The following is a 15,679-nucleotide window of genomic DNA, read 5'->3' as shown; positions in this document are numbered from 1 at the left end:
TAATAAACTTTAAAAAAGTTGTGAATAGGTACCAAAAATGTGAGTGTAATATCAAACAAAAACTAATTAAACTTTTATACAACTTTTTATAAACCAGAGAGGGTTTGTTAGGAGGATTATTAAACCGAAAACATGACCTGTATGTTAATTGTATTTTTTTGTTACAGTATCTTAAAAATGACTAAATTTATGTATATTAAAAGAACAAGGGATGCCCAACAGCTGTAATTACTGTATAAGTAAATATCATCAGCTATGTATTTTTTTTATAAATAGACAAATGACAAAATGAAAAAATAAATTTGTCAAACATTTCTTGAAAGTGCTTAGTGTGTACTTATTATCAAAAGTAAACAATTTTGAGATTTATTTAGTGGTATATCGATTAAAGGTTCATATACGCTGATGACATAGACATCGTAGGTAGGTCCACAGAATCTCTGACTGAAGCATTTCGGTCGTTAAGAGCATCTGCACACAGAATGGGACTAAATATAAATGTTCAAAAGACCAAATATATGTGTATAGGTCAAGCAACCCGACACCTACACGAATAATAATTGATGACCTAGAACTGGAAGGTGTTGACACCTTCATATACTTAGGGTCGCTGCTAACCAAAGATAACAACGTCAGTGAAGAAATAAAAAGAAGAATAGTGCTCGCCAATAAGTGTTACTATGGCTTAATAAGACAGATGGCCTCAAAAATGCCTAGAAAAATTAAACTGACTGTATACAAAACACTAATAAGACCAGTGTTAACATATGGTTCAGAAACTTGGACACTAACACAGAATGACCAAGAATTGCTCAAACGTTTTGAGCGAAAAATACTAAGACGAATATATGGAGACATAAAAGAACAAGGTTTGTGGCGCAGGTGTTACAATTTTGAGTTGTATAGAAGATTTGGAGAACCTGACGTTGTAAAATTCATTAAGGTAGCACGCCTCAGATGGATAGGTCATGTAATCAGACGAGAGGAAGATGCCATAGTCAGAAAAGTTTTTGACCGAAGAGGGTCGATCGGACAACGAAGAAGAGGAAGACCGAGACTTAGGTACCAAGACAACCTAGAAAATGATTTAAAGTCTATCGGAATTAGAGCATGGAGAAGAGTTGCCAGAGACAGGGGCGAATGGAGGATTGTTCTAAAGAAGGCTTTGGCTCATAAAGAGCTGTAACGCCACTGATGATGATATCGATTAAAGGTTATATACCTGACGAACTTTACGAAAGTTGATAGTATAAGCAATAGCTGCGAGGCCTCGGATGACAAGCTTCGTGATCCGGATGGTACCGATGCATTTTTTCGTCCGGTAAGGAATGTTTGAAAGACGTGATTCATCAGGATCTAGAAACAAAATGTGATTCGGGTGAAAAACGAAGATTTATAACCATAAACTACAGAAAATAGCTACACGGAATGTTTGAGGTCTTTTATAACAGAACAAACAAAATATTCTGGAGAAGACACTAAAACCAACCAATATTTCTGTGGTGGGTCTCTCTGAGCTTCATTTTCATAACAAACGTTATCTCTTCAAAAACCTGTATACGACTTTTTAGCTGTTTTTTTTTCTTTACTAGCCTATTAGATCAGAATCAACTTTTAATCGTGTGTTAGATATGTTACAAATGCTTTTTTCTAATGTCAGTAGTTTGTTTACATGCTAATTTGGTTTTTTGTATTTCAGAAACTCGAAGATGAAACGACGGAGGCGGCAAATCGGCCAGATATGTCTCCTAGTCCTGGGTCTACTTCTCATCGGAGTCGGCGTCTCCATCTTCGTGTTCTTCGAAGCTATCTACGAATACATTCTTGCCGAAGCCCTCAAATTCACACCCACCTCACGACCGTATAAAGCGTGGAACACCAACGATCCTCCCCTCATCATGGACATTTACCTGTTCAATTGGACAAATCCTGAACAAATCTATAACATTTCGGCCAAGCCGGAATTTCAAGAAGTGGGACCTTATAGGTTCAAGGAGATTAAAGAGAAGATTAATATATCCTTTCATGAGAATAATTATACAGTTAGTTACCAACATCGAAAGTTATATTATTTCGATGACGAGAATAGTCTTAGGAAGTTAACTGATGTGATATCAACAATAAATGCAGTGCCATTAGTAAGTAATAATTATATCATTATAGAATAAAAATTGCTATAGTCACGAAAATCGGTTGACAGTAAATCAATTATATTAACTCCAATTAAAGAGAACGACGTCATCGACTTGTGACAGGTGGATTGTGACTTGGTTAAAAAACAATTTTTTGTGCAATTAATGAAACCTTTTTCTTATAATTTCGATTTTCAAATGCTCCAATAAACCAATGTAGTGGTAGCTATTGATTGTTTCTCTCCAATTGTTTTAAATAGTCAATGAAAATTATTCTTTGCGGGTCCAGAGATCATGACCTTTCTGGCGATTTGTTGCGTCTTGTTTCGCTTTTTCCGGGTGCTGTCCACTCAGACGTCTGCCTATTTGACTTCAGAGTGAAGTGATGGAGATATTTTGTATCTATTTTGGCATACCTATGCCAAAAATTTGACTTATTTCGATTAATCATGTCTAAACATCGTCGAGACTCATCAATTCGTTATTGTTTTAGCTTTCATATAAGAAAATGCGGCACCTACTTGGGAAAAACAGCTTTCTCATACCCAAATGTTTATGCATAATAGTAAAAACACTACCCTTTGATAACTTTAGAATATCAGCTATCTCTTACAATTTCATTTTGCGGTTTTTGATAATAATTTTCAGCGTTATTTTCAGTGTTTGCGGGAAAAACTGCCTTATTTGGCCTTCCAGGCCGCTCAGCATCATTGGTGTCGGTACGAAAACATTTGGAAAAAACGCAAGCCATCGTTTAATCATTATAATAGTAATAATAATCCCACTAAATGACAGAGATAAAAAAACCAAAAATCACAGAAGTAGCGTCACTTCAATAATCCGAATGACATTAATTACAATGACATCTGAATGAATTTTTGTTGACACTGCTTAAATGTCATGTAGAGGATTTATCATTAAAGTCGCTATCTCAAGGTTAGGCCTGGGACTTTTAGACCGATTAATTATACCAATAAATGTCCTTATTTTTACAGTAACAACTTCTGGTGATGATAATTTCCCTCGAATATCTCCATTAGATTTATAAAAATCTTAAACTTTCTGATTTGTGCATTTTACTATTATATCAACAATATTATTAAAAATGAACAAAGAAAAAGTATTTGACACGTTTTCTAGATTCTTGTTTCTTGTAGTAAGACCTCCAAAATTGGCATTATTATTATGATTTTTTATCTTACTACTCACTGCGTTTATGTTCTTTTTAAATACGGTTGCCCACAGCTTCATCGTCGTCATAAAAAAATTTGTGTGCCATATCATTGCACTGTTCATAATCATTGTCACTTATATTACTAGTACTGCCATAGGAAAATATAAAATCGTTGTCATCGGCAATATCTCGTGTCCTGTTAGGCATACAATTTCTACTCAGTAAGCGGAATTTTGTTAAAATACATTTTAAATCGCATTAACGATATTGAATGCCGGGGTTTTCCGATGTTCTCCGAAATTGGATGTCAACGGCCGAAACTGGGTTTTAAGAATCCCAAACTGATTGGGTACAGTTTATTTCCCAGTACAATCCAAACGGATTGTACTGGAAAATAAACGCTCTTAAAGAAATTTCTACAGGCAATTCAACAATATTTATGAGCAACCAAGTCTTATATCCTAATATTAATTTTAAAAGAAATAATAATTTATTATTAATTTAAGGAGGATTAATACTAAATCTCCTCCTCGGTCCTCATAGGGATGTGGGGATACAATAAAAATTGTTTATGTATATTTTTTAATCCCCTTCCATACCTCTCGGTGCTGTCCAGTATTTCTGTTTGATCCATCCAATCCTGGGTCTGAAGTAAATGGATCTGTAGTACTGAATTGAATTAAAAAAAAACACTTATTATAACATACAATGTTGGATGCATATTAAAATCGGCAAGAATATACATGAACCATAAATATTAAGACTTTTTATAAAGTCACCTAACTACCTAACAAGTTGAGGTAGTTAAGTGTGCTTATTGAACAAAACCCTTTAGGGATTTTTGTAGATTGTGTAGATGTTTATTCATTGATTTGGATTTGATAAATTGGCAAATTTAGATTTAAAGTATCTGTTACAGATTTTTTATAGTTTTATAAATTTGATCCAATTTATTCTAAAATTTTTGACAACTATACATTGGACTCATATCTAATAATAATCAAATTAAGCCATATATTTGCGATATTTATAAGTGCAGTAAAAGAGTAAGTTTGATCTGATGCTTTTTTCGACAAATCAGCGATGCTTTCTCTCATGTTTAGTCCAAGACTAAAATAGCTTTATTGAGAATCGATAGTGCATGTAAACAAATGGGCGTGGACTAGTGTCTCAGATCTGAACTATGTTTGTTCAGTATCAGCTCTTCGCTGGTTTACGTTGGCAAAGAGAAACATTGCTAAGCTTTGTGCCCTCTAAAATAAATTTTGGCAGGACCCTGGTCTACCTGGGTACGTGCCGGGACACTGACACCACGATTGGTGGTGTAAGGCCAAGAGAGGTGTGTACGGGCTCAGCTCGTTCAACCTCGCCTGGTTCTCTTGGAATAAGAGTAGAGTGGTTCCCGAGAGTCTCGTCTCGGATACTAGGAGTGTAGACCGGTGACCGTGACGCCTAAGGGTCTGTGTGCGTTTCTACAAACCCGACACCTCAAGCGACGGCTCTTCACCTCTCGATTCCTACCCATAAGTCGCCTCTTACGACAGGCAGGGCCTTCTCGCCTCGGCCGTATTCTTATCTCTGCGAGCCAGACGGAGGCAAAGAGAAACATAAAATCAATAGTAACGATCCAAAAAGAGACAACGGTTGACACCTCACGTTAGATCATAAAACTGACCGTACCTTCCCTAACCGCGTCCGCGACCGAAAGGTTAGATATGCAGTGCATCAGCTTCCGATTGTCTTTTGAACTGGATCAATATACAGACAAACAACGAGTTAGGTCGCGCCGGCCATGCATAAATAGACAGTTTTGCCCTATCCCAGATATCGTAAACCACAAATATTAAAAAAAACGGTATTCCACGTTGTGTTGGTTTGCCAAGAACGCCACTCCACGTTCTGTCAGATCGCACCTTAGAGTAATTTTGTAATCGCGTGTTACATTTTCTTAACATTTCTATGAGCTTTAAGAAGGCATTTCGTTCTAATAAATAAACTATTTGTATATTTTGTAGATACATAAATGATCATATCGATAAAAGCAACTCTTGGTCATCGATGCAGTTAAAATCAATTTATGATTTTTTGGGCTTAAGTAAGTTTTGGAATCACGCTCTTCATGTGTGTTTCTGAATAGCTTTATGTCTAAAGAAGGTAGCATAGGTGTCAATTCATATACACTCTCAATTGTTTCGTTTGTCTTCTCCTATGAGCACAAAAATATCATCCTGTCTAATAATTTAATAAAAATAATAATAAGGGGAACGGAATAACAATCCTTTGCGTCCTTCGATTGGTAAATCAGAATTTTTAGAATTTGAAAGCATTTATTTTATCTTCGTGTGCTCATTTCACGCAAACATGTTATACCTTCTTTTTATTATATCGTTATTCTCCAAAGAGTGAACGCTAAAATCGATTTGGCATACGTGAACATGTGTCAGGAGGAAACAAAATGAATACTACAATGAATTATTCACAGTTTTTATGGCTTACATTTAGCATACACGTGTCTGAGAGAATCCTGGGCTCTTGCTTAGATTTATTGTCCCTACGGGACAACTCTATAAATATTTTTCTTGCTTGTTTTTCGGTCTATTTCTCTGCGGAAACGCATACATGAAAAGCATTTAAAATATATGTCATTGTCAAGAGTATTTCACAAAGATTGAGGTTTTGTGGGTCGACATACAGTTTAATGCATTGTTAAGTGTCCCACGTTGTAGCAGAAAAATCAGAAATATTTTTTATTTAAAGCCCTTCATGAAGTCTTAATAAATTATTCAAATTGTAACCAAATAAGAATCTTCCTTTTAAATAAAAGAGACCTGCATCAACTGTCTAGACTTGTTACTGGAAAGACATATACAAAGAATAAACTAAAAGTTTAATAATTTGACGTATAGTAGAATTCATAAATTTCCTTTGGTGTTACACATTTAAATCAGAAGAATACCAAAAGAGAAATAACATAAACACAGTCAAAAGAGGAGAACAAATAGAAAAATTTCTTAATGAAACAGATTTTGTACTACTAAATACAGCAGAAAAAACTCGGTGTTACCGGCAATAATTCTGCTATTGATCTGACTATATGTAAAAGTTCCCTAGCTTCTAGTATGGACTGGGAAGTATTAAACCATACATACGATAGTGACCACTGGCCTATAAAAATAAGAAATAATAATTCTAAAAGTATAATTATAAATTTTTCAGAAACATGGAAAACTAAAAATGCAAATTGGATAGCTTACCAACAACATATTGAAGACTACCTACCTAATTTTGGAACAATAGGAGATAACATTAATGTTGTTACAGAGAAATTTACCTTAATGTTAACAGAGGTAGCCACAAATATTATAGGCAAAACAATAAAATCAAAACGTAAACATTCAGTACCGTGGTGAAAAAAATAATGTAAAGAGGCACTTAAACAAAGTAAGCATGCATTAAAAAAACAGCATACACCGGAAAACATCACAGCTTTAAAAAAATATAGAGCCTACGCAAGGTACGTAATTAAGAAAAGTAAACGTGAATCATGGTAAAATTATGTTTCCACAATAACCGATACTCCTGCATCAGAGGTCTGGAATAACATCCGTAGGATTAAAGGCATTTCATGCAGCAAAAAAATTAACTCTCTTGACATTGAGGGAAACTTAATTAAAAAAAAAGTCAAATAGCCAACGATTCAGCGAACTCATTTCAGACATATTCAAGTGATTCCGTACATGATCCATTATTTGTCGAAAACAAAAAGAAAATAGAAAAAGTGGTCAAAATTGCAGATTCCATCAGTCCGCTAAATGTTGCAATAAGTATGCAAGAACTAATCGAAGCACTGCAAGGACTTAAAAACTCTAGCCCTGGACCAGATGAAATTCCAAATTGTTATTTAATTAAGCTTCTTTTAGCTGATAAGCATCTACTCTTAGATATTTTCAATATTTTATTTTTGACTAAACAATTTCCTAAATCCTGGAGTACCGCTACAATAATTCCTCTTTTGAAACCTAACAAAACAAGTCAAACTCGGAATCCTCTAGACCAATATCCTTAACATCTTCCCTATGTAAATAACTAGAAAAAATTTGAAATGGGTGGTTACAATTCTTTTTAGAATCAAAAAATCTAATAGTTAATCAGCAAAGTGGCTTTAGGAAAAATAGAAGCAAAACTGACAATTTAGTGTCGCTAGAATCGGCAGTTAATGAGGCATTTGCAACTAATCGACAAGCTATAACTGTCTTCTTTGATATAATTAAAGCTTATTATACTATATATAAATATCACGTTATTGTTAAATTACAGCATTGGGGCATAGATGGAAATTTTCTAGCATTCGTCAAAAATTTTCTACATGACAGAAATTTCCGAATTAAATCAAATCAAGAACTTTCAGAATACTATATACAAGAAAATGGCATACCCCAAGGATCTACACTAAGCGCAACACTCTTTTTAGTTGCAATTAACGATATCGAGAACAGTATCCGAAACCCTGTTAAAGCAATCCTATATGCAGATCATCTCGTAATCGATATTTCTCATAAGAATCTTAATATGGCTTCAAACATTATTCAACTTTCTATTAATTTCCTACAAGAATGGTCTAAAATAACAGGACTGAAATTTTCTACAGTTAAAACCAATATAATGTGTTTTTCTCGAAAATATCAAATTGTTACGATACAATACGATGGAAAAACAATAAGTCCCCCGGAGGCGATGAAATAGTGGAAGATGCCTTGAAGGTGGCTGGAAAAAGATTATGGCAGTTCCTTGCCAAACTATTCACTAGATGTTTGCAGGAAGCAATAACACCAACCCAGTGGCATAACGCAGAAATTATCATACTTCATAAAAAAGGGGATGCTACCGACCTCAGGAATTACAGGCCCATAAGCCTACTTTCACATATTTATAAACTATTTACAAAAATAATTACGAAACGACTAGAAAATAAATTGGAATTTTATCAGCCCATAGAACAGGCGGGTTTTAGAAAAGGCTATGGAACAAACGATCACCTACTGGTAATAAAAAATCTTATAGAAAAATGCACTGAATATAATAAACCACTAGCTTTAATATTTGTCGACTATGAAAAGGCATTCGACACCGTAAATCAACAAAAAATGTTGGAAGCCTTGACAGAATGCCGAATTGACTATCGGTATATAAATATAATTAAACATATATACCAAAACGCAACAGCCAGTGTTAGAGTGGGTGATCGTCAAACCCAGAAATTCCCGATACAACGTGGAGTACGCCAAGGGGACACCATATCGCCGAAACTGTTTACTACGCTTTTGGAATATATATGTAAAAGGGCAAAACTGACCGACAAGGGCATAAACATAAACGGAGAAAAGCTTAGCCATCTAAGGTTTGCAGATGATATTGTACTAATAGCTGATAGGATAAATGAGGCCTAGAACTTTTAAATCAGCTCTACCTTTCCCCGCTAGAAGGGGGATTGAAACTAAATATATCTAAAACCCAGATGATGACAAATCTTGTAATCAGCGAAGATATATGCGTAGGAACAAGATCCATAGACCAGGTAATGACCTATAAATACCTAGGTCATGAGATTCGCATAGGAAAAGATAACCAAACCGTTGAGCTTCTACGTCGTATAAGACTGACTTGGGCAGCCCTCGGCAAGCTGAACCATATTTTCAAATCGTCTGATATACCAATATGCCTTAAAAGAAAAACGTTTAATCAGTGTGTTTTGCCAGTGTTAACTTACGGTACCGAAACGTTGACCATGACAAGGAGAACAGTTCAAAAGATCCATGTGTGTCAAAGGGCGATGGAGCGTGCTATGTTGGGCGTTTCACTACGAGATAAGATCCCAAATCGCCAGCTACGACAAAGAACAGGAGTGGCTGATGCAGTAGAGAGAGTAGCAACACTGAAATGGAACTGGGCAGGTCACGTGGCTCGAATGACAGATAATAGATGGACAAAGCGGATACTGGAATGGAGACCAAGAGATGATGCCTACCGAAGCAGAGGTCGTCCACCAACACGTTGAACTGACGATCTAAAACGTTGTCATAGGAATTGGATGCAAGAGGCACAAGATCGAAATAGATGGAAAATTATGAGGGAGATCTATGTCCAGCAGTGGATAAGCGAATATTGAATGATGATGATCAAATTGTTGCAAATCTTCCAGAATTAACACTGTATGATCAAGTTTTAGAAAACGTTGAGGAACTTAGATTTCTAGGTATGATTTTTGATTCAAAACTTACTTGGAACAAACACATCCAATTACTTAAAAAATCATGTTTACAGAACATAAATATTCTTAAAGTACTAGCAAATCATAACTGGGGCGCAGACACAACACAGCTACTAAATATTTACAAATCCTTAATCTGCAGTAAATTAGGTTATGGATATCAATTGTATATAATTCAGCTAAGGACTCAATATTAAAAAAATTAGAAAGTGTACAAAATACCGCACTAAGAATAGATCTAGGGGCCTATAGAACCAGTCCAGTTGGAAGTCTTAATATCGAAGCAAATGAATCTCCATTTTCTATTAGAAGATTACGTCTCAGTTTACAATACTCAAGCAAGCTATCAACTAATACAAAACAACCAGGCCTACCCCTATGCTTTCTCCACACATTACCATTCTACTTACAATCAAAATCCTAATCTTCGACCATCATTTAGCAAAATAAGTAGCAACTATACGTATCCTAGTATTATACATACCAATATTGATTATGCTCCCCCTTGGACTATGCAAATTCCATATATATTGTAACACAGATCTGTCAACTTACACTAAGGACAGTGTATCTTTTTCCCCCTTCATCTTTTTTTCTCAAATACTTCTACAATATTAAAAATAATTATTCATCCTGTCAACTAGTTTATACCGATTCATTAAAAGCACCCGAATTGGAAACAGTAGGATCCGCCATTGTCACAGAGGATTCTGTGCTCAAGTTTCCACTACCTAAATGGTAGTGGAATCAATATATTCTGCTAAACTTTTTGCTCGCCAGACGCCAGAACTCGTGGCTGAAAGACCTGAGGAGATGGTTCGACCGCTCATCCGCAGAGATCTTTCGCCCAGCAGTTTCCAAAACTACAATTGCCATTTGGATCGCCAACCTTCGAAAGGAGACGGCGCAATGAGAAGAAGAAACTTTTTGCGATATCCAAGACAGTACAACAAACTCTTAATCGACCTGAAGAAATGACAGTAATATTCACAGATTCCTTAAGTATAACCAAGGAATTCAGAAAATATATCCGAATCATCCGATTTTAGAACAGATTAAAAAAGTTCTTGTAACTGCAAAATAATCATAAACAACTACAGGTTGTGTGGATACCATCTCATGAAATGAAATAGTTGATCAAATGCATCAATGGGTACACAAAAAACTTATGGTTACGATTATGGCAACTCTTACCAAATAATAAATTGCGGCAACCAAACCCAGATCTATCAGCAAAAACAACAATTTTAGTAAAGCGAAGGGACCAGGTTGTACTACATCGTATCCGAATAGAACATACCAGACTGACGCACGAACACCTACTAAGGAAGGAACCTCCTAGAATATGCTACGCCTGTGGCACCAATATAACTGTAGGAGAGTAAAAACTGTAAAGGAAAAATTACATGAAAGAGCGTTTAAAGTTATGCAAATGTTATTTTTATATAACTAGAAAGTTAGTGAGTTTGATGCGGAAAATCTCTCATGCCTATTTTATTTCCGTTAATTGGTTCAGTTCTTTAGTTGAGAGTATAAAATGTTTCAATAAACGATTAGTCATTTGATATCATAAAAAATATATAATCTACAAGGCAAAGGGTTTTTTTTATTTGCAATCAATTGTAAACATTGATAAATGTACCATTTATCAATGTTATGCACTTTGGCTTTGTTGCAGATAATCTTGTTTTAAAAGAGAGCATGATTTTATTATAATATTAAATATAAACAATTAGTACAGATACTATCAAGTAGTTTACCATTTAACAACATTAGTTTACACACGAAATTTTTACTTTTTTAGATATATAGTTTTTAGACAAGAAGCCGCAAAAGAAACTCTACAAAAAAAAATAAGAGCAACTGCACGAAAGTATCGTTACATCACAAAAAGAAAAAAATAAGGCTTAACGATAGTTACAAAAACGGTATAGGACACCACAAGTTAAAGAATAATACATAATGCTAAGAAGAGAAAAAAATACCGAAAAAAGAAAAGAGAAAATATAGAGCAAATAGTTAAAGAGATATGAGAACTAAATAAACCAACAGAAACCAAACAAACCCATTAAAAATTTAATGGTAGAAGAAAATTTAAACAAAGAAAACTTATATGCCGTGACAAAGAATAATAACATAGTAACACAATAGAGTAAAAAACTAAAACGATAGACAGAATTCTTTAAAGAAAATACTGAAGAAAAAAACGGTGATGTGGGGAAAATAAACTGGATCAAACGGATAAGAAAGAAATAAGACATTTTTCAGTATCTGAAATGAAATAAGCAATTAGTAGACTGGAAAATAACAAGATACTTGGATTAGACAACATTAGAACAGAAATAATAAAAGATATCCGAGATCTCCTACTAAATTCCATGCATGAATAAATAGTGAACATATGGAATTATAAACAACTACCACAAGAAAGGAATAGCTAAGTGATTATCCCACTACACAAAAAGGAATATCAACTTCATTCTAAGACACTAAGACCATATCGTCGTCAACCAAGTAACACCACGTTTTCTTTAACTTACAGGAGAGCAATAACAAAACAACTTACTTTTGTTGACGACAAACCCACCAAACCAGCCCTCAATGGTTTTCGTATGGGAACTGAATGAGATACGTGGTGTTGTAGTTAGAAATGTTATACGTGGTGTAGCTTTATTGTGATTGCAGTGAAATCTGTTAAGATTTTTTTAAATCTAAAATCATTCAGATGTTTCGCGTAAGATTTCGTAATAAATGAAATAAGAACTCCATTTATCAAAAAATTGAGTTACGTAGTGTTGCTTAGTTGACGATGACATGAAAAACAAATAGTTGAAGGATATCAATGTAGGTTTTAAAGCCAGAAAACTACAATAGACCAGATATCCGTCTTGAGACAAATCCTAGAAAATTCTTCTTCTTTAAATGCCATCTCAGTGATCAAACGTTAGCTATCGTTATATTTATAAGTTCTCGGAATATTTGTCTATCAGCTGCTGCACAAAATAGTTCTTCAGCTATTATATCGCATCATTCTCTAATATTGCGTAGCTAAGATAGCTTTTACGCCCTATCCATCTTTTGTGTATGATAAGGCGAAGTAAATGGTATTTGAATCCTCTAATTATATGTCCAAAATACTTATCGTTTAGAGCATTTTAAAACTGGATGATTTAAAATACTTCTTTTAACGTGAATTCTACTTCAGTATATTGGAACACAAAGGCTGCATTTGACTAAACTTTAATTTACTTTCTCAAACAGCACAGTCACTTGCAGTCAACAAAATGTTAACATCTTGGGTGAAAATTTTCATAAGAAAGCAACAAAGTGACTTACTTTAAATTGTCAGCTTCCCATGTCTAGTAATCTAAACTTCAATTTATCTGATAGCAAAAAATCCGATTAAATTTCTCTAAATATGCCATTTACATTACAAGAATTAGATACATTGTATTGTTGCAAAAATTCAGCGGCAGGTCCAGATAGCATTCCCTTTATCTTTATTCAAAATCTTTCTAGACCTAGTCTAGCTAAACTGCTTGAAATTTACAATTTAATATGGACCAAAAAATAATTTCCAAATTTGTGGCAAAAATCCATAATTATTTCTGTTAAAAAACAAGGCAAACCTTCAACTGATCTAAATTCCTACAGACCAATTTTTCTCACATATACAATGTGCAAACTTATGGATGAAATGATGAATAAAAGACTTCTGTGGTACCTAGAAAAATATAAAATAATAAATTTGGCACAATCAGGTTTTAGGTCACATCGAAGTACAGCAGACAATCTAGCAGTCCTCCAAACATCAATCATCAACGCCTTCCAGTGCAAACAAGACGGAATAGCTGTTTCATTTGATATCGAAAAAGCATTCAATACTCTGTATAGGCCTCTTATTATAGCTAAAGTCAAGGAGTACAGTATATCTGGAAATATATCTTCATTTATTAGTTAATTTTTAATAAATAGAAGCTTTAACGTAAGAGAAAATGGCAAAATCTCTAGGACTTTCAAACAAACTAATGGCGTTCCTTAAGTGTCAGTATTGAGTCCAACACTCTTTGTACTTGCTTTAAACGATATGTGTAAAAAAATTGAGCTTCCAATCAAGTCTGCACACTACGCAGATGATTTAATAATTTTCTGCCGAGGCCAAGACACTGTTGCCACTTGCAAACTGCTTCAGAATGCTAATGACTAATTGCTTAAACGGACTTCAGTTAGTAGATTTAACCTTTTTGTTGAGAAGACAAAAGTCATTAAGTTTTTTCGCAGGACAGCCAGTACTAAAAATCCTAAAATTACCATAAATTGTACTTGTCTACCAGCAGTAAAGAGTAGGTATACGAATTTTAGGACTCACATTCGACAGCAAACTTACTTGGAAATGTCATTTAAACTATCTCACAACCAAGTGCATGACAAATCTTAACATATTAAAAACGCTGTCCAATCATAATTGGGGCGCAGACGAAGACTCCTTAATTTAGATTTATAGATGTCTTATTCATTCTAAAATAGTAAAATAAACTACTGTAGTTTCATTTATATGTCAGCTAGCCCATCAGATTTAAAACTTCTTAATTCTGTACACAACACTGCACTCCGAATCTGCCTTGGAGATTCGGAGACCCTTCAGGTTGAGCCCCGCAAACAGTTTATACAGGGAATCTAATGAACTTTCCCTTTGGCTACGTCGCCGGCAACTCCTTTTAAAATACTCGTCTCGAATCTCAGCTAATACCGAAAATCCAGCCTATAAATTACTAAGTAATGATCTTTTAAATTCCCCTTCTCGTATTAAACTTCAATCTCTGCCACAGTATCTCTCACCACATCTGAATACCATCGATCTTTCAATAATATCACCTAAACCTCCCTGGAATAAATTGAAAGTAGATTTTAATCTCTCGTTAACTAATTATGATAAGCATTAGACAAATCCACAATTTCTAAGGCAAACCTCTAAGGAATTAATTGACAAATCCACAATTTCTAAGGCAAACCTTTAACCCTTAAATGCCCGTGATATGAAAATAACCATAAATGCCCATGTGGGGTCTCCTAGGGACCCCACTAAAATTTTCAATTTAGTAACGTCATTTAGCACTGACTAAAAGGAAAACACGGTTAAAAATAATTTTAAGCATATTTGAATAATTTTTATTTATTTTTCATACAAAATTAACGGCTTTTCTAGAAACAAATTATTTTCAATTCGAACAAAATTAAAATTAAATAATAATATAAGCATATAACTTTTAGTTGCAATTTTTACATACAATAGTTTTTTCTTCTTTTCTGTGCACCTGGCATATAAATTTTTTGCAAAAAGAGCAAACGGTATTCACTTTTCTGTCACAGTTTCGCGGACACTGGTAACAACGAGCACGTTTCTTAGCTGAATGGACGGATTGAGTTGCAACTTCGGTAGTTGGGTTTACCATTGGTATGCCACAATCTTTTAGAGCAGATTTTACATAGGCTTTATGTTTTATATATTTCGCTCTTTTTTCCATGTTGTTTCGAGCAAGCTCAGCCCCTAATTGTAACAGGAAAATACGTCTTCGTGAAAAATTATTTTTCTTCCAATCAGGATTTTTTTCAATGTATAAAAATAGGCATTTAGTGCACATATGTCTATAATATTCATAAAGAGCCTGAATGGCCAACGAGCAGTTCTTCTTTTACAGGAATATTCCCTAATCAGTTTGTCGGCATTATCAACACCACCCTTGGTATTATTATAGTCTAAAATCATCAAGGGTTTGTTTTGAGAGTCTTGACAAATTATCACTATCGTGTTGACTTGAAAGAAGATGTACCATCCTGTGTATTTTAGGTATGTACGAAACCATGACTAATTCTTTAGTAAAAGCAAATATTGACGACTCCGCAGGTCTTTTTGTCAAACTTAGTTGTGGTGGTGTATCAGGTTTATTTTTGCGGACGGTCCCAAGTAAAGTAAGGTTTTTAGATAAAAGATATTGAGCAAGAGGAACACTGGTAAAAAAGTTGTCAGTTGTAATTCCTCTCCAACTGCCATGATATGGTTCCACCAGATCTTTCACAACACGAAATTCCTGATTTTTATCTATT

General features: G+C 34.5%; 1 protein-coding gene across 1 annotated transcript in view; it reads left to right on the top strand.

Moving 5' to 3' along the window:
* Positions 1-15,679, top strand: part of LOC140433120 (uncharacterized) — a 247,345-nt gene that overhangs the window by 30,981 nt on the left and 200,685 nt on the right. The window contains exon 2 of the mRNA XM_072521173.1: positions 1,700-2,138. Within this exon, the coding sequence (XP_072377274.1) occupies positions 1,700-2,138 (439 nt within the window). The remainder of the gene's footprint in view (positions 1-1,699; positions 2,139-15,679) is intronic.

Source organism: Diabrotica undecimpunctata, chromosome 2 (assembly GCF_040954645.1).
Source record: "Diabrotica undecimpunctata isolate CICGRU chromosome 2, icDiaUnde3, whole genome shotgun sequence".
NCBI classification, from domain to species: domain Eukaryota; kingdom Metazoa; phylum Arthropoda; class Insecta; order Coleoptera; family Chrysomelidae; genus Diabrotica; species Diabrotica undecimpunctata.
This window is presented reverse-complemented; position numbering and strand designations above follow the sequence as displayed.